Here is a 24842-nt window from a genome sequence, read left to right on the forward strand (position 1 = left end):
CCCCTGCATAGAGATGCAGGACGGAGAGTACAACGCACAATAACTGCAAGGGAGGGGATTTGGACCAGAGGGAGGTGGGAGTCCATCACAGAACCAGTATCTTAACCCTCCATTCTCCTGTTATAGGCGCTACCCAATGTCTGGCACATAACCAAGCAGAGAGGGGTCCGGGATTGCGCTTAGACCTCCATTCAGTATCGTGTGGCGCCCCCGTGGATACCAGCTGAGCATAACTACCACAAGCCTGCTGGCACTGGGAGTGCCGTTGGCACGGGCTCCACAGCGGCCAGGTCGGGAACGGCGACTAAGGAAGTCTGACTGTCTGGAGCAGTCCCAGCCGATTCTGGCGGAGAAGGCCAAATGGGAGTGGTGGCTGCACACCCCGAAGATCGTGAAGGCCCAGGTTCACCTGGCGAAATCTTCCCTTGAAGGAGTGGTGGCGTCCCTAGAGAAGGCCGCGGATGCGGGTTTGCAGAAGGCGACCCTTAAGACAAGAGATTCCCTGCCTGCGCGGAGGGAATCTTTTCTACCCATTGAAAAACACTGGTGAAGACTATGCCGATCATCTCCCCTAAACTGTCCCTGCTGGTCGAGCAGAAGGGGATGTGTGGGGGCCCTGTAGTCCTGCAGGGCTCGGACATCTCTTCCGAGCAGGAGTTTGCCGGCCTGAAGGCTGTGCTGGACCAAATGTTTGAGGCTAGGTCCTATGGGAAGGACCCTGGCGAAGCGGATGTGGCGAGCGGCAAAGATACTGACTAGGAGCAGCAGGGCGGTGAGGAGCCAGAGGATGCCACGCCACTGCCAATGCTCCCATTGCAGCCTCAGCAACCACCAGTGGACATGTCGGCAGACATCCTACAGGCACTGCACACCTTATGTTCAGAGATCCAGACAAGGATCCCTGTCGCCGGCGGGGAACCCCCCTGCCCCCTGAAAGAGGACCATCATCCACCTCCTTGCCACCCTTCACTGTGGTCCCTTCCGGATACGGCGGCGACGGGCACAGGTACGGACGACAGAGGTGCCCTCCAGTCACCAGTGCCCAGGGCCTCACCACCTGACGAGATTGGCTCCTTCCACGCCATGATCGCTAGGGCCTCAGATGTTTCAACTGACCCTGCCCCTGAGAAGGAAGGCTTCCTGTACCAGCGCCGGGGGGGGCCAAGAGGAAAACCGTACAGTCTATCCCTCTGTTGGATGACCTCTGGGACGAGGGGCTGTCCCTCATGAACCTATCCTCTGCCCCGGCGAGGAGAGGCTGGTACAAGAAATACAGGGTGCTGGACTCTGCACCCAAGTGTCTCTGATCCCAACTGTCCCTGGACTCGGTAGTTTCTGCGGCGAAGTAGTCCCCTGGATCTTCGTCAAAGTCCTCACCGGATGGCGAGGGTAAGAAACTGGATGCCATGGGGCGATGAGTGATCTCGTGGGCTGCAACGACGATCAAGGCGGCCAATGCCTTCGCCTTCATGGCCCGTTATGACAGGGAGCTGTAGTTCAAAATCACTCCCCTCCTGGACTTCTGCCAGAAGACAAGAGAAGCGCTGGAGATCCTGCAAGGAGAAGAGGTGGCATCGGACCATCGCATCACGGTGGCCATGGACATTGCCGACACAGGCTTCCTTCAGATGGGCAACAGCATTTGCTTTCGTCGGCGGGGTTGGTTGAAGGCCACTAGCTTCCGCCAGGATGTACAGGCGAGTGTGTTGGACATGCCTTTTTGACGGGGACAACCTATTCAGCAAGGCAGTGGACGAGTCGCTTCAGGCCATCGAGGCGGATACCGAGACAGCCTGGGCGTTGAGCATGCTCCAGCAGCCCTTTCAGACCTCTGGCGGAAAGTCCCAGGAAGGCTGCAGCAAGTCCGGAGGAGGTCGTCGTCAAGGTCCCTAAGGCGGCACCCCCACGGCGAAGCAGGACTGATCTGGCCATGATTTCGAGGGGTCAGGGGGGCACCCGCGCACCCCAGTGGCAGGCCGGCTGGCGAACTTCCCAACCGACCGTTTGGTGCTGGATGCCCTGCCCCACGAGCCCACTCTGGAATTTAAATGGAAGTGCCTGTGCATTCCACCGGTGGACAGGAAGGAAAACCACATCCCCCAACTTCTGCTGGAGGTACGGGCCATGTTGAAGGGCACGATAGAACTCGTCCCAAAAAGGCTCTGGGGCTCCGGCGTGTACTCCAGGTACTTCCTCGTCAAAGATTTGTGGTTGTAGACCTATACTAGACTGCCGCCTCCTCAGCAAGTACATCAGGTCCCAGTAGTTTCGGATGGTCACCCTGCAGCACGTGCTGGGACTGGAGGATGCCTATTTCCACGCCCCATTCACAAGGGACTCCAAGTTTCTGCGCTTCATGGTCCAAGGGCAGTATTACCAATTCAAGATCCTTCCCTCCAGATTGAAGTCGGCACAAAGGGGTTTCATCAGGTGTCTTGCGCCAGTGGTGGCGCAGTTACGCCTGCAGGGGGATTCACGTCTACCCCTACCTAGAAGATTGGCTCATCTGAGCAAAGTATAAGACGGGGCCGTCCGGCTACTTGTGGAGCTGGGGTTCTCGATAAACTTTGCAAAGTCCTGCTTGGTGCCATCACAGGACGCGCTTTTTCTAGGGTCCCGGCTCAACAGTGTTGTCTGGCGTCCCCATTTGAGGAGAGAATGGTGGCCATCCTGGGCAAGCTTCAATGGCTGTTGACCCTGAAAATCGCAAGGGTGAGATCCATAAAGTTCCCTACCTCGTGCGCCTGTGCAGGCTGCGGATGAGACTGCTGCAGGAGTTCCTCGACTCCTATTGGATCCAGGTATCGGGAAGCTTTGAGGACAAGATCACCCTCGACAAGCGGTTTTGTAGAGCGATTCCGTGGTGGGGTGTCGGCATCTGTCGGCGGGCACAGATTTCTAAACCCCACCCCCCCCATCCCAGGAAACGGTCACGACAGGCGCATCCCTGGAACGATGGGGTGCACACACTGCTCGTCTCTACGCAAGAGGCCTGTGGAGATGTCGTTGCACATCAATGTTCTGGATCTATGGGCTGTGTTTTGGGCCCTCTGGTCTTTCCTTCCATCCCTCAAGGGCAAGATGGTGCGGATTTTCACGGACAACACCACCACAATGTTTTACATCCAGAAGCAGGGGGGCACTAGATCCCCAGCGCTCTCCAAAGAAACATAGGACCTATGGCGATGGGCCGTCGCTCAGGAGATGTTCCTTGTCCTGTTTCATCTGGCGGGAGTGAAGAACACTGTGGCTGACTCTCAGCAGGGAACTGCGCTCGTGCCACAAGTGGGAGTTTCGGCAGGACCAAGTGGATCTTCTATTCCAACGATGGGGCAATCCCAAGTGCCTGAGGTTCGCCAGCAGGTTTCCCCAGCCGGGGAGCATGGGGGATGCATTCTTTCACCTGGGACGGCCTGTTCCTCTATGCGTTTCCCCGTTGCTTCTGTGACTAATCGTTCAACTCAGACGGTCCCAGTGCAGGATGATCCTAGTCGCACTGGTGTGGCCCAGGCAGATATGGTACCCGGACCTTCTGGACATGTAAGCGTCCCCTCCAGTCAAGCTTCCGGCAGATGCAGATCTTCCTGCCAGGGAAGGGGGCGCGATTCTGCACCACGACCCAGGGTCACTGAAATTGCCGGCCTGGCTCCTGCAGCGCTAGAGTTTGATGGATACGATCTCCTGGCAGACTGCAAGGAAGTGCTTGCCAAGGCCAGGGCTTAGTATACACTGAAATGCTACGGCCATAAGTGGAAGAAGTTTGCCGTCTAGTGCTGTGCACAGAAACTCGATCCTCTACGGATTACGGTCCCGCAGTTGCTGCCGTATATACTGTCGCTGGCCAAGGCAGGGTTGGCCCCTGTTTTCATCAAGGTTAATCTGGCGGCTAGCTCACGCTACACCAGAACCCCGGGGCGGTCGTCGTTATGGTCACACTGCCTTGTCAAGGAATTCATTAAAAGACTTTTCCATTTGTTACCGCTGGTGAAGGCTCCAGCCCCGGCATGGGATCTCAATGTGGTGCTGACTAGGCTCATGGGTCCCCCGTTCGAGCCTATGCATTCCGCACCGCTGTAGTTTGTTGTGGAAAACTGTTTCTTGTGGCAATGACATCCGCACGACGAGTGGGAGAGATTCAGGCCCGCTTGTAAACCACCTTACTTGACAATCCACAAGACGAGGGTGGTGCTGCGTACGCACCCCGTATTCATGCCCAAGGTGCCGTCAGACTTCCATCTCAACGAGCCCTTGGTGTTACCTGTTTTCTTCCCGTTGCCGACTGAGAGGACTTTGTGTAGTCCATGTAGAACTTCAGCATTCTAGAAACATCAAGCGAGTGCAAGGTGTTTTCAGAAGACATCACAGTTGATTGTGAACTTAGGCCCTGTGAACCAAGGGAAGGCCCTCTCCAAGGATTCCATTTCCAGGTAGCTCTCCGGCTGCAGCACCCATTGTCACCGTTTGGCAAACCGACCGTTGCCTGGCTGTCCAAGAGCCCATTCGACCAGAGCGATCGCTGCAACTACGGCATTACTGTCTGGTGTGCCCCTGCTGGACATCTGCAGGGCTGCTACGTGGAGGTCGATGCAAACCTTCACGAAATTCTACTGCGTCAACGAGGATTCCAGAGAGGAGTCCAAAATGGGCCAAGCAGTGCTGTGCCACCTTTTTGCTTAAAGGTGAGCCTGGTGCAGAGGTAAGATGCCTAATGTTGAGCCTTGCCACCTCCTGTGGCTGTTCATGTGTGTACTGCTATGTATTCTTCATGAGCATGTGAATCCATGCCGGACCCCATGCTGGAGAAAGAAGTTACTTACCTGTAACTGTTCTCCAGCATGGGTCTGGCATGGATTCACATGCGAACCCTCCCGCCTACCCCTCTGCGGCTCTTCTCTTGGTCCTACTGCCACTTTACGTGCTACCAAATCTGAAGATCGCTTCCAGGGGGGGTGGGGGGGCTTAGGTAGAGGGCAGTCATTGGCTGGGGGCAGGATGAACCAGAGACCAGTGATTGGTTGTTAAGAGAAAGTTCAGAAATTGTTTTTTTTTTCTTTACCGCGGATTCCCAGCCTGATGGGGAATATTCATGAACATGTGAATCCATACTGGAGAACAGTTACAAGTTAGTAACTTGTTCTGTATCCCTGCCTGCCAGGAGCGAGTCCTCTTTTCAACCCATCGAAAAGACACCGTAGAAGATGATGCCTATAATTTCCCCGAAACCATCTCCCTTGGTCACAGAGAAGAGGGGGGGCGGGGGGGTGGAACGATGCGTCGCATGCAGGCCCTACGGGGCGGATCCCAACGAGGGAGACTACGAAGAGGACTATGAAGAGCAACAGCGCGTTGAGGGCTTGGAGGACCAGCATAAGCCGCAAACGCCCTCGCCTCCGTCGCTGCAGTGGAATCTCACTGCACTGCATACCTTATGCTCTGAGATGCAGACAAGGATGCCTCTTGCAACGGCAGCCCAATCCACGGCGCCGGGACCATCGGTGGAACCACCATCCAAGAAGAGGAGAGTCCTCCTTTCCACCCTTTGCCTCCTTCGGGACGATGGATGAGACTGATTGGATGAGACAGATCTGGACACAGCAACGACCGTCATGGGCATTGACTATGGTGGTTTTGGGGGGGGGGGGAGAAATCTCCCATCTCCGCCGCCCAGATATTCACCACCCAACGAGATAGGCTCATTCCACGCCATGATCTCGAGGGCCTCGTAGCTGTTCCACCTTGTCCCCGAGGAGATGAGGGTTTCCTTTACCATTGCCGCAAGGTGAAGAGGAAGACCGTATTTTCGATCCCGCTCTTGGGTGACATTTGGGATGAGGGGTTGTCCCTCATGAAGAACCCTTTCTCGGCCCCAGCAAAGAGGGACCATTATGAGAAGAAATACAGGGTGCCGGACTCTGCAGCCAAGTGCTTACGGTCCCGGCTGTCTCCAGACTCTGGTTTCGGCGGCAACCAAGAAGAAATCTTAGGGTGCCTCCTCATTGGCAGCCTAATTCCCCACAACCCCTCCACCCCAGAGAGTGAGGGGAAGAAGTTGGATGCCATGGGGCAAAGGGTTATCACATCAGCAGCGACGGCCATCAAGGCCGCAAACAGCATGCGCCATTGTGGCGTTTTACGACGGGGAGCTTTGGTTCACAATCGCTCCACTCCTGGGCTTCCTTCTCGATGACAAGAGGGCAGAAGCTTTGTAGATCCTACTGGAAGGCGAGGTGGCATCAGACCACGTCATTACTGTGGCTGCAGACATCGCCGACACGGGTTTCTGCCAAATGGGCAACAGTGTTTGCCTTCGGCAGGGCTGTCTTAGGGCCACTCATTTCTGCCAAGATGTTCAGTCGAAGGTGTTGGACATGCCCTTTGGGGACAATTTGGGAAGACTGTGGACAAGTATCTTAAGGCCATCAAGGAGGACACAGACGGCTCGTGCCTTGGGCACGCTTCAGCAACGACGACCGTCCTTTTGGACTTCACAGGGTTCTTCCAAAGGATTCAGGGGAGGTGCTTTGACGTACCGTCAACCTTCCCGCTCGTCGGCCCAGGAGACCTACAGGGACCGTACCTAATCTGTAGGAGGACGTCTTCATCACCGAGGGCCCCAAGACGGCGCTTCTATGTCAAAACAGGATTGAACCGGCCGTGGCATCTGGCCCCTACCCAAGCAACCCGGTGGGAGGCCTGGCTGGTGAACTTCGTCAGCATGTGGAAGACCATCTCCACTGACCGTTGGGTGCTGGACACTCTCGCCCATGGGCACACCTTAGAGTTCCAACGGAAGTGTCCCCATATACCACCAGTGGCTGGCAGGAAAACCACATCCCTCAGCTTCTGCTGAAGGTGTGGGCCATGCTAAAGGGTGCGATGGAGCTTGTCCGGGGTGTACTCTTGTTACTTCCTCGTCAAAAAGACTGGCAGTTGGAAGCCTGTCCGAGAGCCCACTCGACCAGAGTGATTGCTGCAACTACGGTGTTCTTGTCTGGTGTGCCCTTGCTTGACAGCTGCAGGGCTGCTACGTGGAGGTCTACACACACCTTCACGAAGTTTTGAGTCGACAGGGATTCCAGGGAGTAGTGCAGAGTTGGCAAAGCAGCACTGCGCAACCTGTTTGCTTGAAGGTGAGCCTGGTGAGGAGGTAAGAGATGCTTAACGTTGAGCCTTGCCACCTCCCGTGGTTGTGCATCTGTGTACTGCTATGTATTCTTTATTCTTGAGCATGTGAATCCATGCCAGACCCCATGCTGGAAAAGGAACAAGTTACTTACCTGTAACTGAAATGTTTTCCAGCATGTGTCCATATTCAAACCAATCCCTCTCCCCTACCATGTAGGCCTGCCTGCAATCTTCAAACGTGAGACATTGATGGCCTCTATACAACTGGCCCAGTGTGTAGGCCCCCCCCCCCTGCTTTCCAGCAGATAAATCAAATCTTTTCGGTATCCAGATTGCCCGCGCCTGGAAGATGTACAGTAAACGTGGTGGTAGGGGTTATCTTGACTGCTGTTCTCTTCCCAAACTAGGAGATCTGAGACTCCTCCCATCTTACTAAATTTTGTGCGATAATGTTGTGTGCAGGTCTGCATATTTTGCTGTCGGATTATAATTATATTTAAAGGTTCTTGAGGCCTATGAGAAGGGAAGATCTCTTCAAATGTTCAATCACTGTTGTGGAGAATTTTCATTTCTGTGCAAAAATCCTCCCATCTTAGAGACCCCAGCTCTTTTGCTGGACTTTTTACTTTTAACCCTGGAATGAGACCCTTTTCTCACTTATGTTTTTCTACCTAATTTGGATTTTGTTTTCACTGCTTTGGAGTCTGACAAACTCCAGGTGTTTACTTTTTGTATGGTGATGCAGCACCTTCAGTGCAGTGTCTGAGAAATCCTTTAGATTTCTCTTAAGGTTTAAATTCCTTTTTCTTGGGTGAACTACAGTTACCATGAAGAGTAAAGTGAAATTGACTTTACTTTCTCTTTGTAGGTCCAGCACATCCCATTTTATGTGGAGTGCTGGGTGGCAGGGGGGTTACTTAGTAGCCCCTTATCCCACATTCTCATGTAACATTTTTATTTTACCCTCACTACTTTAAATGGCTGGTGGCAGTGGTTTACTTTTTCCTACCATTGTGATTTTCTACCGCAGGCTGAACCCTCAGCTGCAGTACAGTGCCCATGCATGACCATTTTGTCAAAATGGCCACTGTTGCGTCTTTTTTGCCATTTTCAGTTTGTGAGGTCTTTCTTCGGTTTTACTGTGTGGTGAGACAGGTTTTAGCCCTATGTCTTGCCTTTGGTGGGCCTGTCTGGAAGGACAGGATGTGAGGAAGGGTCACGAAACTCCCCTGTCCTTTGACTCTAGGAATGCCTGAATGCAACTAGTCCTGATTGGCTGTCACCCTGCTAGCCTAGGCTGTGCATGAATGGAAGAAACCTTAAAAGGTGAGAGTTTTGGTACTCCAGGCAGTCCACCACTGGGAGAAACACCCAACGAAGAAACCGTGAACGAAGCTTGCTGCAACCTCCTGGACCTTTGTATTGCCCAGTGAAGCCCTGCTGCTGTGCGGAACTCATTTCTCACCTCGACCCAAACTCCGTACGGAACGACTTCTGCCGTTGCTTTAGTGGAACCAGCTAACACCGAGACGAATGCCACTGGACCTCCATTCCCGACTTGCTGTGCCTCTCCGTTGCTTCGGAAGCCCACTGCCAGGGGTCGAGTGTCAGTAGTAGAGTGTAACATCTGCTGCAGAACCAATCCGGCTAGAAGCTCCAGGAGATTCCCAAGAACCCTCTAGAAGCAGGACCATCAGATCCAGAGTCCCCTCACCAGGCTGCAGGACTGAGGGAGCAAAGAGTCCAACCGGTGTCCAAGATCCACAACGGTGCTGTTTGCTAAGCGTTGAAATTTAAGTGCTGCTGAACCAAAAAGAGCCGTAGCTGCCAATGACCTCCCAAGGATCGCTGCAGGAGCCCGCCAGATGTCAAAAATAAAGCTTGCCCTCAAAGAGCAGTTACCTTCTCTAATCAATTTCATTGTGCATCTATCCCCCTGAAAAATCCTTGATGGGGTTGTAGAAAGGTAACAATTACCCACACTCAATGGGTCTCAAACGCTTGATCGAGGTTTAGTTGCATGATTACAGGAGCAGACATCATCCAGGACCATACTAGAAAAGGCTGCAGCCGGTTTTGAAAGCTTTAGGAATGTACAAATAAACCACACCCACTGCTGAGGAACAAAACAAGCTATTACAGATCTATGTGGTGATGCCGATTTGGGTTTTGCCCGGGATTTATACACTGGGTGCAGTTGCTATACATCAGGCCAGTGGCCAGGGTTCGCACTGGCAAACACATTTCACCTGCCTGGGTGATCCTATGGGGCACCAGGCAAGGCTGCCCGTTGTCTGTTATTCATCCTGGCACCCTCCACCCCCCAACTCCGAACCCCCCACCCTAAATCAGCACACAAACCAGCACCCATACAGACCCGAACCCCCACTCAACTCCAAACCCCAACTCGGCACACACAAACATGACCCATACACACCCGAACCCCCACCCCAAATCGGCGCACTCAAGCATGCACCCATACAGAACTGAACCCCCCCACCCCAACACACACATGCACCCATACACGCCCCCAAATCAGCACTCAAGCATGCACCCATACAGACCCAAACCCCCCACCCGCAACTGAGCACACACAAACATGCACCCATACACACCTGAAACCCCCACCCCCAAATCAGCACACACAAACCAGCACCCATACAGACCCGAACCCCAACTCCAAACCCCCACCACCAAACTCGGCTCCCAAACCAGCACCCATACACACCTGAAACCCCCACCCCCAAATCAGCACACAAACCAGCACCCATACAGACCCGAACCCCCAACTCCAAACCCCCACCACCAAACTCGGCTCACAAACCAGCACCCATACACACCCGAACCCCCCCCACCCCAACTCAGCACACACAAACATGCACCCATACAGACCCGAACCCCCACCCCCAACTCGGCACACACTCTCAAGCATGCACCGATACAGACCCGAACCCCCACCCCCAACTCAGCACACACTCTCAAGCATGCACTGATACAGACCCAAACCCCCACCTCAGGACACACAAACATGCACCCATACAGACCCAGAACGCCCACCCCCAAATCAGCACACTCTCAAACAAGCACCCATACAGACCCAAACCCGCCACCCGCCACTCCAAACCGCAGCCCCAAATCAGCACACTCTCAAACATGCACCCATACACACCCGAACCCCCACCCCCCAAATCGGCACACTCAAGCATGCACCCATACAGACCCGAACCCCCACCCCAACTGAGCACACACAAACATGCACCCATACACACCCGAACCCCCCCACCCCCAAATCAGCACACACAAACATGCACCCATACAGACCCAAACCCCCAAACTGAGCACACACAAACATGCACCCATACAGACCCGAACCCCCCCACCCCCAACTGAGCACACACAAACATGCACCCATACAGACCCGAACCCCCACCCCAACTCAGCACTCAAGCATCCATACAGACCCGAACCCCCAACCCGGCACACACATGCACCCATACAGACCCAAACCCCCAAATCAGCACACACATGCACCCATACAGACCCGAAACCCCAACCCCCAAATCAGCATGCACACATACAGACCCTGCATTTCAACATACACCGCACTTACACTCCAAAACAAACATTCATACACATCCGACACCCGCCCCGATCCCCCCCCCCCCCCGCATCTCAACATACACACAAACATACAACAAAACAGACCCGACACACACACAGACCACTTCCCGGAGACGTGCTGGAAGGCAGGTAAGCTGGAAGTCGCTGGAATTGTACTGCGGCTGGCGTGGTCCAAGGCTGAAATGCCTTCCGGCATCAAGCCTTATGGACCACGCCAGCCGTAGTGCTGGCACTCCATTGGTGCAGCACACACTCACTACGTGGCTCGTGTGTGCTGAGCCAATTACGGCCAGTGTTTTGTCCGGCCCGGAAGACAAAAAACACTTTCCTAATGGAGGGCGGCCGATGCTGCTTGCTGGCCGCCCTCCATTAAGAAAGTGTTTGTGCCTCGCGGGCCGGACAAAAGAGCAGGCGGGCCGCAACTGGCCCACGGGCCGTATGTTGTGCACCCATGCTCTCAGGTAATCGTTCATGTCTACGTTTATGGGACCATCGTGATCCAAGGCCCTCGGGCCAATCTCCTCGTTGATAGACGCTTTGCACGCCTCATCAATTTCCTCAAGCTCCTGCTGTCCAGTCTCTCCCTTCAGCTTCCTTGCCTCCCCCTCTGCCTTGGCTACCTTGCCCTCTCCTTCCTCTTCTGCCCCACCTCAGGCTCCTTCTACACCTCTGCAAGGCGTACCTCTGATTTGTACCCCTCCCCGGAAGTCCTTCAAGGATGGAACCTTCTCCATATTGCCACACAACTCTCGCTCAGCTGTCACACTCCTGACATCTGCTGCCTCCTGGAAGAACTTGAACTTGATGTGCTTGGTCTCTCAGAGACATGGTTCGCGGCCAGCTCTCATGAGCTTTGCCGCTCTCCCCAATAGCTGCAAGAGCCTCCCCGCACCCAGACAGAACCGGTCCGGAGGTGGTGTAGCCTGATCTTCCTGGAGTGGATTCCTGCCTGTCATTCCTATGCAGGCCTACTCTTTTGAATGCCTTGGTCTGCAGGCTTTCTCTCTCTCCTGGCCACTATCGTACTGTGGCTATCTTATCGGCCACCTGGTCAGATGTCGTTCCTCTGAGTGGGCTGACCTCCCCTCCTCGACCACTCAACTCCTCATTACAGACTTCAACGCCCATCTGGATGCTTCCTGTCACTCCTCTGGACTCTTTCGTGACCTCTGCAACTTTCTATTCTCCCATCTGGCCTGACTCCCTCTTCAGGACACTGGATGCTCTGATGGCTTCAGACCTCCCCTAATCAATCCCTCCGACCACCCCTCTGAGTGATCACTCTCTCCCTTCCGCCCATCTCTCCATCTCTACCACCCAGGCCAAGCCAACTCCAACACTCCCACCTACCTTCTCGGTCATCCGACCCATGAAGCATATCAGTTGAGGCTTTTGCTATCACTTTCTCCCCCTCCACCTCTGGCTGACTCGCAGCCTGAAAGCCCTTTCAGTGCTCTAATCTTTTATCTCTGATACTCTTGATGCTCTTGCTCCTGTCATGAAGCTCCGCGTGATGCCCAAAGCCAACTACAACTCTTGGTTGGTATGACTCTGACCTAGTTGCCCTTAAACGCAAGTGTAGAGTGGCTGAGAGGGAATGGCGGGCTTTTTGCACACCACTGCCTGCTCCAAAGGCAATACCCGCTCCTTGTCCACACTAAGAAGAGAGCCCATATCCAAGCCAGCGTCTCTGCGGCATCTAACGACGCGGACACTCTTTAAAATCTTGCCAACCCTGCTGCAGTCTCTACCTCTCCTGTCGCCTCCCAGGCCCTCTGCACGGCCCTTGCCTCTAATTTCATCTAACAAAAAAAGGGACATCCTGTCCCCCTCTCGTCTCCTCCCCCTTTTTTGATACCTCTGACCCCGTGCAGCCGCCGCTCCTCCCTTTCTCCTACCCGCGCCCGCCCCCCCCCCCGGTTCTCCTCATACCAGATTTCCAGACTAGGCTGATCTATGAAAGTATTGTCAAGACAGGTTCTTCCCTGTTCATCCAAAACCATAGAGGACTGCATTGACACCCTTGCTCCTGCTCTGGCTGAGCTCTGCAACCACTTCCTTGCCTCTGGAGCCTACCCCTCCCTTCTTCTCAAAGAACCCACAGCTGACCTTTCTTGCCCAGCTATCGTGTGATCTCACTCCTTTCCTGGGCAAATTCCTAGAAAAGTTTGCCATCTCCCAGCTTAATCTTCACACCGATTCTGTTGGTTGTCTCCATGATCAGTCTGGCTTCAGAGCTGGCAGAAGCACGGAACCTCCTCTCCTGAACATCTGTGAAGACCTGCTCTACAACCTCGACTCTGATATCACATCTGTCCTCATCCTCCCATCTATCTTATACCTTTGACACGGTCAACCATGTCATACTGGTCAATCGCCTGCGTGATAATCTGTGTATCGCTGATTAGGCCCTGGCCGACCGCCTTACTCTCCTGACTTTGGCTGTCCTGGCTCGCTAAATACACTCTTCTAATCTATTGACTTTGGTATTGCTTCACACCCATAGGTTGTGGCTTGTGAAACACTGTTACTGCTGGGGAAAGTCTTATCTAGACTTCATGGGAGGATTCAGTTATCCTCACATTTTTCTGAGCAACTGTCCTAACCTTTTTCACTTCCTTTAACCTTTCCTTTCTGCAACTCTGAATCTGCAAAGCATGTTAGTGTAACATAACTGCAAATACTATCCTTATGATTGAAGTCACCTCCGGGTAAGCATATCCAAAGATTCACTGGCTTTATTGATTCTGAAAAGTAATTTCGAAGTTTATTTGTATTGTTACATTTACCTTTTTAAAGTATGCTTATTTAAAACTAATGTTAATTAAATAACTAAATGAAACCTTGAGTGCAAGTGTTACTTGGCTACTTGTATTTATGGATTTCCACTGTACAGCTCCCAACTACCCCTCTTGAGATATGCCTGGCTGCTCAGTCACGCTACCTACTTGTGCAGTATAGACCTATACCAAAATGTGGCTTACCTAATATCAACCAGATAAATCTTTTATAGTCTCGTTTGACTGCACCAATTCTTAACTAACAGTAGTCCTTTCATGACAGCCAACCACCCAGTTTGAACTTTATCCGCACAGGCAGACTGGAAGAAAAAGGGCTGCAAAGTTCTGTACTTCGCTCCCTGTCTTCAGACACTCTGTAGCCTTGGCAGGGAATACACAGGATTCCCGCCAAAGATCAGAATCTCCCAAGAATTTCCCACCCTTGAGGTTGGGGAAGGACCAAGAAAGGAAAAACGCTAAAATGGCAACAAGACTGCCATTTTGGTGAAATGGGCACCCATGGATGTGGAAGCAGCCCGCGGTAAAGATGTACCAAATAGGTAAAAAGGCTCACTGCCACCAGCCATTGGATGTACGTTTGTCCTTGTAACACAAATTAAATTTAAAATGAGAAAGGGGATGCTAATCTCCCCAGCACTCCACATAAGGTTGGGGGGGGGGGGAGGTGTAGAGGGTGCTGGTCTCACCTAATAAAATGTAAAAGGTATCCAAAGATCCATTCTACTTTTGGGAACTGTAGTGCTCACAAGGTTAGCCAGAGAAAGTTAAAAGCGGAGCCCCAAGGGCAACCCAGCAACAATAGGCACTTATTGCCAAAAGGTTGTCGGAGGACAACTTTTTTATAAGACACTATGGAGTCTGAAAAATGACTAGGGGGAAAAAGGTTCCCACTCACAGGTATAAGGCAAAATTACCCACCAGTAAAAGCAAAACATTTGCGGTTAACACGGGTTGGGAAGATTTATCATTGCTATGAAAAGCTTATCTAACAGAAGGGTCAGCACAGCCGCAGTAGCTCAGCAGGCATCTTCGGTCGCTGGAACTAGCTACTAGAGTTTTTCTTCCCTTCTTACTCATTGGATTACGTTCCAGTGGTAGACCTGTCTTCAGCCTCAGGATCCAAGCCATTTATCCAGGAACAGAGCCAATTGGCACTCAAGCTACATTTTGGGGGGTGGCGGGCCTTTGAAATCAGCCGTCCAGTTGGAACTGGTTCCAGGCAGGCATGCCAGAAGACCAAGAACTGCAGAGTTTTGGACTCCTTCCTAGTTACCAGTCTTCAGACACTGGTTTCCTGCCGAAGACCAAAGTCACGCTAGATCGCCCTCCTCCAACACCCCCTAACCCCCCACAGGATGGCAGAAGGATAACCAAGAGCTCTGTCAAAAGAATTCAGCCGCCATTTTGGGTTAATGGTGGCCCTTCTGTGCATTAATGGGGCTTTGCACACCATCTGCAGGTAGAAATAACACGTCTGTAGAACATCTCCACTGCCACCAGCCATTCAGGTATGCTTGTCCTCTAACAAAATTGTTACAGGAGAAGGGGGGATACAGTGTAATCAGCACCCCCACCTTATGTGAAGGGATAAAAAGTATCCCTCTACTTTTTGGGAACAGTGGTTCACACAAGGAGAATAAAAGAAAACGCAAAGGGCTCCCAGCAGCATTGAAAGTGCTGTGTGCTTCAAAAATAAAATGGATGCCTTAGAAAACATGGAGGAAAACCTGACTCCATAAAGTACAAAAATGTGCTAGGGTTCTGATGGAGCAAAAGTGTGGGTGGAAAAAGATTTCCACTTACTCGGGAGAAAATACCAAAAATTCCTGAGTCCAGCAAAAATTGATCAGGTTCTCACAGGTGAAGATTTGGCATAGAAATGAGACTTTCCAACAATAGCTATTTTTTCAAATTATTTTATTTGTTGTGTTTTTAATTTGTTAGACTTGTGGAATGATTAGAGGTTTCGGCTAAAAAGACATTGTTTGAAAATATCCTTTAGTTACGATGCATCTCAATGATGGTGCCCTCCCAGTCCCAATATATACTACCTCTGGAATGTAGTGCTCTTCTCATTGCTATCTTTGTTTTGACTGTTTCAGATCGCTTGTTAATACCTCAATGCATCCACATGAAGTTAAAAGGCAGTGGACGTGTGCTGTTTCAGGACGCTTTCTGCGGTGCTTACTTTACTTTTGCCATTTCCAGAGAAGGTCAGGTCTACGGCTTCGGACTTGCAAACTACCACCAGCTTGGTGAGCAGCAAAAAGTCCACCCACCCTATTCCGATAGCATGCTTCAATTAGAGATCCTTGCTAGGATGCAGTACTGTGAGACTTACTCAACATACATTTCATTTTACCTTGGATTTGAGTTTTTGTTTACAAGGCTCCGATGTTGTGTTTTTGTTTTCTTGGGTGAAGTTTAATCCGGGGAGCAAGTAAACCCTGCTCTGCTTGTGAGGTTTTTGCATAATCTATACACATGATAGTGGATTCTCCATAGGTTATTGATTGTTTGTAGGCTTGCCTGTCCTATTTGATTGTACAATTGTTCTTCCTAATCCCTGCTTGTAGTTTTTGTTCCCAGCACAGTTTACGATTGCTTATTTATACCAGTCTTGCTTTTTTCGTTTGACAGGCACTAAAAGCACCAGCTCTTGCTTTTCCCCACAAAACCTGTCAACGTTCAAGAACTCCACAAAGTCTTGGGTTGGCTTCTCTGGAGGCCAGCACCACACTGTGTGTCTGGATTCTGAAGGTGAGTAGACCCTTGCTGTGAATATACAGATCTGCATCTGTCCTGGAATTCTAAAGTCTGCGGAGTTGGGCAAGCCAGACTGTTTGGAGGCAGAGGCTTCTCGTCCATTGTTAAATCCTTTGTATCTTCCCCCTTTCCCAGCCACCTTCACATCACCCCATTAAAGCAAATTTTAAGCCAGGCCAAAGACTGCTGCAGTGTATCCTGGTCAATCGGAAACCTCTTGCTGAGGACTAGTGGTGCAATAAGTTTCTTTTCTCATCCACTTTCTAAAAGTCACCCTAAAGTTCTATGACCTGGTCCTGCCAAAATTGATTCTTCTCTCCTACCCTCTGCTTTTAACAGGTCGAGCATACAGCCTGGGTCGTGCAGAGTATGGACGGCTGGGCCTTGGTGAGGGAGCTGAAGAGAAGAGCGAACCCACATTAATTTCTGGGTTACCTAGTGTGTCGTCTGTGGCATGTGGTGCATCCGTTAGCTATGCAGTCACCACAGATGGTAAGATGACAAAGTGCATGCAGTTTCCTTTTTGTTAATTTTATTTTTCAGAAGCGGTTGTTGGGGTATTTTAACCATCTTGAAGTGCCATCTGCATGCTGGGCTTTTGGTGACTATTTTCTTGGGGTCCATGAGTTTCTTTGTAAATTTTTCAGATGGTAGCAGGATACATTGCAGTCCTACTGGGTGGAACATCAGGAAAAGTGTATGTGGCAGGGGGTCTTCAGTTGAAGTCCCACTGAACTCAAGTAAAAATAAGACAAAGTAACAACTTTAGGGGCCCCACAAAGTGGGTCCTGAGAATTTCAACAGCTGGTATGCCCTGACTGAAAGGATGGTGGGATAGTGTCACATAACTGTGCCCCCATTTCCCTTTAAAGAAATAAAATTATCAACCAGGAGGGGAAAATGTTAGTTGGGTTAAGTGTGATCTGGAGTGTCAAGAATAGCTTGCTGCTATGAGTTTAATATGTAGTAGGTGGGTTTGGCAGAATCTGATTCAGCGGTGAAGGCAAAGAGTCCTTCTAATATGTAAGATGAGTGAGAGTCCTCTATAGGGAGATTGAGATGTTTTTTTGGTAAGATGATAGTGTGAAATCCATGGTTTGGGGTGAATGGAGGGACCGAGTTGGCAGGATAGTCTAACTGGGAAGCTAGTGCAGTATTTATTTTAGAAACGCTCTATGGATTAGGGAGGAGGTAACTGCAGGAATATAACTTGGTTCAATTACCTGACCAGGTCTAGATGACGGGCGGGTTGCAGTTTGTCTGTTTCAGCTCAATCACTTGAGGGTTGAAATTTAATAGATGAGGGAGGTGGAAGTGAGTTGGGGTGTGGGAGATAGGGGAGCTTGTGGGGGGGGGGATAGGGGAGCTTGTGGGGGAGCGGGAGTAGGTGGTAGCAGAGATGAGTGGGCGGTAAGATGGTGAAGCATCAACTGAGACTAGGAGCTGAGTGGCGGAAGGATCCATGTGGGGAAAGATGGTGGTTGGTCAGCCTTAAAGCTGATCAGAGGATAGCTGCAGTTGGTGGACCTTGGTCCAGTTTGCCCATTATGGGCAGTACCTCCTTTTGGTAGTGGCAAGATCTGTGAAGTTGAGGGTTGCAGGTAGTAGGTGGGGTGAAAGGTCAGATCAAGCTATGCTCAAAGGAGGAAGAGGAGACATGTGTGGGGGATGAATGAGGAGCTGATGCTGTCTTTGCGGACAGTCAGTCTTTTTAAAAACTTTTTTTTATAAATCCATTGTAAATTGAGAATGGGTGAATGTAGCAAAGTCTGAGTAGAGGGCAGCCATTGTGTCATGAGTGGCAATCAGTGTTTTGGCGATGGTCAAAATACTTTAGGGGGGACATGAGTTGGAAGTTTTCATTAAGTGGGATTGGTCTTCCAGAGGCCCAGAGTAAGCACATTAGTGAATGGTAAGAGGGGTTTAAATGGGGGTAGATGTGTTTGGAGTGGTGCTTATGGCGGAACGTTCAGGTTGTGGGAGTATGCAGCTAAAAGGGGAGGACAAGCGGTAGATTGGTGTACATGGGGTGAGTGAAGACCCCTATGGAGGGTGGGGGTGGAAGAGGGATGTTCCCAGGAGCAGCATAAAGCTGTTGGAGGTTTGTTTGGTAGTGGTGCAGTGGATGGTAGAGAGTACATTGGATGGTAGAGAGTACATTGGATGGTAGAGAGTACATTGGATGGTGGTTGCTTACGTTGGAATGTTGGTGTTGCAAGAAGTATGGTGAGGAGCCGAAGGCCCAAATTGGTGAACTGGTGATGCCTTTGTCTTACCCGTCCTAGGCTGTTGCAGTCGGATTTTACAAGAGTTTTCCAGAACCATCAACTTTTTTTTTTTTGGCTTTTGCCTTAAAAGTGCCCATGCAAATACATTGCATGCTTGGATAGAGACACCAAGTTAAGGACACCAAGAGAAAGTGCTAAAATACTGCATTGTAGTCATTTCTTTAGTGCCATTTTCTATTTGTGTGGGCACGGTGCACTTTGTGGTTGGAACACCTGGGGGGGGGGGGGGGGACTTAAGTCCAGGTATGGGGAAACTTTCTGAGAGTAGACTAAGTTGCGTGTGTGCATTTGGCTCCTGTTGGGTTTTAGGGCCGTTTTGGCTCCATTGAGCAACACAAGTGGTCAGGTACATCAGAGTGTGCTGTGTGTTAATGATGGGGCGCTAGTACAGGAGGCTGTGTACCCGCCTAGACCGAATTTGTCACAGGTTGTTGCTGTATCCTAATAGCAGAGGTGTTGAGGCAAGTCTGGCGTTTCAGTGCGATGAATTGGTCATGGCCGTAGCTGCATTCTAGAGTGCCTGGTGGGTGAGCTGTGTCTGTGGCAGATGACCACAATAGTGGCGCGTTTATACATGTCAAACTCGGACTGAGTTTCTTTGTCACTGTGACTGATCTCTGCCACTATGGGCCAGCTAGTTACCCATGGCGATGGGTGTTTGGTAAGACTTGATGTAGTAAACCTGTGAGACTACACAACCCTTATCTACTTGCTATTTGGTAACCCACCATTTGGTATAGGGCTCTTCTGCACAGGTTGGTAGTGTGACTGAGCAGCCAGGCCCATCTCAAGAGGGGTAAATGTGAGCTGTAGAGCTATAGCAATAACATTCGCAAATACAAGTAGCACTTACACTCAAGGTTTCAGTTATTTATATAGCATACATTTTTAAAAAGGGTTCTTTAAAAAGGAAGATATGTAACCATATACTTTAAAAATACTGTTCCAGAATCAGCACTAGTTGGTTGATACTTTTTTTTTTACACACTTCCTACACCCAGAGGTGATTTCATCCACAAGCACAGGAATGGCATTTATATATCACTAGTTATACTAGATTCTGAGGTTGCATAAAGGAAAGTAAGGAAAAAAGTTAAACAGGTTCTCGGGGCATGTGAGTATACTTAAATCTTCCAATGAAGACTAAATAAGTCTTTCCCAGCAAGAACAGTCTAAAACAAGTTGCCACCTATGAGGGACAGACATATCATTCAATGGACTAGAGTCTGCAGGGAGCCAGGACAGGCAAAGTTAATTGGAGCACAGTCTATGGAACTGAGCCATTTCTTAGATAATAAGTCTTGCACAAAGTTAGAGAATCGCTTGTAGGGTCACAAGCTGTTAAGCTTGTGAAAAGCAGAGTTGGAATGAACTGTAAGGTAAGCCAATGCAAGTCTCAACTAAGAAAAGCACAGTTCAATAAGACTGAGGTAAGTACCCCAAGTCTAACAATACCTTTGGTTTGAAGAAGAGTGGTCCAGCTGGATTCTGTCCTGTTGCAGCGATGAAGATCCTTGGTTCCTGATCCTCAGTGGTGGGGACAAGAGGGAGGACGTCTGGAGGACTCCTGCGGCAGCAATTTAGAGGTCGTCGGCAGCTACAGGCTCTTTTTGGATCAGCTGCGCACGGTAAACAAACAGCACCACCGTGGATCTCGGATACTGGTTGGGCTTTCTGCACTTTGGTGAGGGGACTCTAGCTCTGGTGGTCCTGCCATTCATGCACAGCCTAGGACAGCCAGCCAATCGGGACTGGTTGCATTCATGTACTCTGACAAAGAGCAGGGTAGTCTTTCGAGAACCACCTCCACATCCTGCCTTTCCAGACACACTGGTGCCAGAGGCGGGTTTCAAGACTGAAGCCCGCCAAAGGCAGAATGAACGAAGGGCTCAAACCTGGCTTGGCATGCAGAGTAAAACCCAAGAAAGACCTCCCAAACAGAAAATGGTGAAAAAAGGCTGGGGCCATTTTGACAATGGTCACCCATGGGTGCTATACTGCAGCTGAGGATTCAGCCTGTGGTAGAAAAGCAAATGGTAGGAAAAATAAACCACTGCCATGAGCCATTTAAAGTAGCAAGTAACATAAAAATGTTACATGAGAAAGCAGTAAAAGGGGCTACTAAGTAACACCCCCGAGCACTCCACATAAAATGGGGTGTACTGGACCTCCAAAGAGAAAAGGTAAATAAAGTCAATTTCACTATACTATTCTTGGCAACTGTAGTTCACACAAGAAAAGGTATTTAAATCTTAGAGAAATCTAAAGGATTTCAGTCACTGCACTGAAGGTGCTGTCGCCATACAAGAAGTAGATGCCTATGGAGTGTCAGACTCCAAGAATCAAGAATAGTTAAAACGCAAAATCCAAATCGGGTTCAAACACATTAGTGATCAAAAGGTCTCCCTAACTACAGGGTTACAATGTCCAGCAAGCGAGTTGGGGGTCTCTAAGGTTGAAGGGAATTACCACCGAAATGAGAATTATCCCGAACACTCATAACTCCCCTCCCCCCCCTCCGAACTACACCCCTGCCCCCCTGGACTATGATTCTACTAATCCATTTGCTCATACTGAGAGACATCAGCATTTTGGTGATTACCCCCTGACCTGTGTTCTATGGTAAAATCAAACCCTTGAAGGCTGACCAACAATTTTGGATTTGCCCCTTAATTGCATTAACCATCTCGAGGGTTGGTGGTCTGTCTGAAAAATGAAAGTAGAACCACACAAGCATGGCCTAAACTTTTTCATAGACCACACAATGGTAAAACATTCACGGTCTATGGTTGGCCACCTTGTCTCAGTCCTTCAGGTTCCTACTGAGGAGGCAGATGGCCTTTCTCATCCAGTTGGCTCAAAACTGCACCTATCTCCGTTAGAAGCATCTGTTTGTACAATGAAGGATTGGTTGTAGTCGGGAGCTCAAGACTGAGCTTGACCAAAGGGCTTTCTTCAGCCCTTCAAAGGCCTTGGTGCACTCCTCATTCCATTTGACTTTCTTGGGGAATTTGGGTGAGATCACTGCATTTACTGGAGAAGCTATGGACCCATAGTTCTCTGATCATGTAATACCCAGCGAGACTTAGAAATGCTCTGACTTGGGTCTTAGTAGTAGGGGTGGCCCAGTCTTGTACAGCTTGTACTTTGCTAGGCAATGGCCCTATTTCACATTCTCCTATCATGTTCAAGGTAGACCACTAGACCACTTAACTCTGACCCATTTGACATTTACTAGACTTTATGGTCAGATGGGCCTGTCCCAGCAACTGCAAAAGATATCCTAGGTGTTGGAGATGCTCTTCCCAAGTAGGGCTGAACACTGCAATGTCATCCAAGTATGACATGCAGAAGTCCTCCAACACATTCAGAACTTGATTCCCCATCCTCAGAAATGTAGCTGGTGCATTTAGTCCAAAAGGCATAACCTTAAACTGGTAAAGGCCTCCTGGGGTGGAAAATGGTTTTCTCCTTTCGCATGGTCTGTCGGAGCCATTTGCCAATATCCTGAGGTTAGGTCAAATGTACTAAGGAACTTGGCTGAACCAGGTTTGGTCACCAGCTAATCTCTCCTGGGTAAAGGATGGGCATCGGCAGTGGTGACTGCATTAAGAGCTCTATAGTCCACACAGACTCAACTTTGGTTCCTGCTTTTGGCACTGGTACAACTGGACTAGCCCATGGACTGTAGATGGCTCCAATAATATGTGGAATCTGACATTCTGAAACCCCTGCTTTTGACAGGGAGACTGTCACAAGTGAGTTTATCATGCTGGCCCCAAGGGGTCAAGACTGGTGTCAGTGAAAACAGGGAGGCAAACTGATTCAACAGAGCCTTGCACTCCTGTTGTGCAGAGTCAAATCTGAAGTTTCACTTCTTCAATGGTTGTCCCCTGAGATCAGGTAGAGGCTCCCTCTCCTCCTGATCAGAAGCTAGTAGCAAAGCTCATAGTTCTGGTCTGGAAACGCAGGCATTCAGACGGTTAGTGATATAGGCCCTAGGGCAGCGGTCTTCAAACTTTTTTGGCCTGGGCCCCACTTGAGCAAAATGTAGGCAGGCCGGGCCCCCCGCCCCAAAGGCCAAATGGATACTATGCACAAATGGCTATGTATTATTGCGCGTGTCGTGACAGGCTTGCTAGAATCTGTAGAGCTGATGCCCATTCCACAGACCCTCACCAGGAGTTCCTGCTCAACCCTAGATTCACAGCTGAGAACCCTAAGGAAGGCAAAGGGGTAGTGGATAAAATAACTAGATACAGTAGACTCCCAACCTTCTGGCCTGTCTCTGGTACCTGTAGATTAACATATACACCTAGTTACATAAGCACAGTGTAGAACAAGTGTACTAGTGTTATATCGTTGGCTAATAAATTGGTTACCTGTTCTTCCTCTGCTGTTAGCTTAGAGGAATAATATTGACTAGTTTGAATACTTCCTAAAATGACTACTCAGCTTCAACTAATTTGAACTAACACGAGTTCCATCACTAGTCTTTTCTTGAAACTATCGCCTATTCGTTACTTTCTGCATTTTATATTTCTTTAGGAAATATCTTATCCTTAAATGCTGTTGAAAAACTGATTCTTTTGATTAATGGCAATTGTAGACTGTAAGCAATGTCTCTTCATTTACATGCAGTTGTAAATTAGAGTTATGCTTTACTATTGATTACTCTTTACACGAGTTTAAAACTGTAGTTCAGCAAGTATAAAGGAATTTGAGATTCTCTCATGGATAGCGTAGTCTTTCTATATCCTTGAATTGAATTCCCCCTACTAAGATTGACGAGCGAGCTCGCTGAAATAATTCTTGAGTATTAAATCCGCGCCGTCGCATCCATAAGGTAACGTGCACCATTTAATGTCTCGCGACACACACGCTGATTTAGCCCAAAGCCACACAATGCGGGTCTGTTTACAAGGACCCGCACCTGTGATTGCGTGCAGATCGATCTCACTTGCATATGAAATTCTACACTGGTTTCCTTTTACAGTTTAACTCGCTGTGCCTCTGCCATCTGTAACGGACACAGGCCTGAGATTGCTGTGCAGTCTCTTTACTCACACGCTGGGAACACGACACCCTTCAACAGTTTCACTGCTGCGTCATTCAATAAATACTTTTCTTGTGCCGCTCTTTGTATTGATTTAATGTTGGCGTCTTTAAGGATTATTGCTGCGCCACAGTAAAAAAGCTGTTACACATGCGCTGCACACACTTGAAGAACAGCACAGATTATCTTGCACATGACCCGCTTGGCCAAACCTTTAACATTAACTTATTTGCATTTAACTAGGAAGATAGCGGCTCTGCTTTGATACTCTCGGCATATTTTCTCGAGTTTTACTTGCTGTTCTTTCCTTAATAGAATTTCTGCATGAACTGCTACATTCAGTTTAGATTTCAAACATTGACTGTCAAAATGAAATGCTACCACCTGTGGTCTTCTAAGATATTAAATCTCATTGCTGCTGATGTCTTTTTACTTTTCGGGAGGGATGGGGGGGGTTCAGGACTCTGGATTGGGCCTCAATTAAGGAACTATAAGTTACACAACCTGTCAGTCTCTCTGGATGAAAGGCAGTTATAGAACCCTGTGCTCAAGCCAAGTACGCTAGGCTATTCTGCCAACCAACCAGATCAGCCCATGTTAGCTTGGGTGAGCCTGTAATGCTTATCCCTATGCATTGATGCAAAACACCCTCCTATTATATGAAACACCACAGGCCAGCCATGACGGTGTGACTTCACCACACCCTACTCCCGTTATACTGCTCCCATCAAAGTCGCTGGGCTCCCTAATCACACGCCTACTCGGTCCCGGTGCTCTCCCCACCCCACAGACCCTGGGCTCCCCACCCCGTTCCCAGCACAGACCGAGGGCTAGTGGCAGTGGAGGGGCATAAATAATTCTCACAAAAATGCCATAGCGACTAAGCCAATCAATGGGGGTGCGTGGGGGGGTTTTCCCCCGGTGATATATGTATTTTTTGAAATAACAGGTTAAAATGTTGCATTTTAGAGCATAAAAAGCCAAACAGTTTGCAACTGGCGCTGGGCAGCCAAGGGGTGGGCGTGGGGGGGGACATGGTATTTTTGACTGGACATCTACAATAGATATCCAGTAGAAATACCATCCCTGTCCTCTAGACTTCAAAGCGCCTCAGGAGAGCCGAGTTTAGTAGGTTGGTAGGAGTTTGTGTGCCTTGTTGTACAACCCCCCCTCCACTTACCAAAA

The 24842-nt window shown here is 49.8% G+C and overlaps 1 protein-coding gene across 6 annotated transcripts in view; it reads left to right on the forward strand.

Annotated features, from left to right (window-relative positions):
* The window catches only part of RCC1 (regulator of chromosome condensation 1), a 589822-nt gene that overhangs the window by 548222 nt on the left and 16758 nt on the right, over positions 1-24842 (forward strand). For all 6 annotated transcript variants that reach the window (XM_069622944.1, XM_069622949.1, XM_069622946.1 and 3 more), the window contains 3 exons: positions 15650-15802; positions 16188-16307; positions 16653-16805. In XM_069622944.1, the coding sequence (XP_069479045.1) occupies positions 15650-15802; positions 16188-16307; positions 16653-16805 (426 nt within the window). The remainder of the gene's footprint in view (positions 1-15649; positions 15803-16187; positions 16308-16652; positions 16806-24842) is intronic.

Source organism: Ambystoma mexicanum, chromosome 11, assembly GCF_040938575.1.
Source record: "Ambystoma mexicanum isolate Mex_15411 chromosome 11, UKY_AmexF1_1, whole genome shotgun sequence".
Lineage (NCBI taxonomy): Eukaryota > Metazoa > Chordata > Amphibia > Caudata > Ambystomatidae > Ambystoma > Ambystoma mexicanum.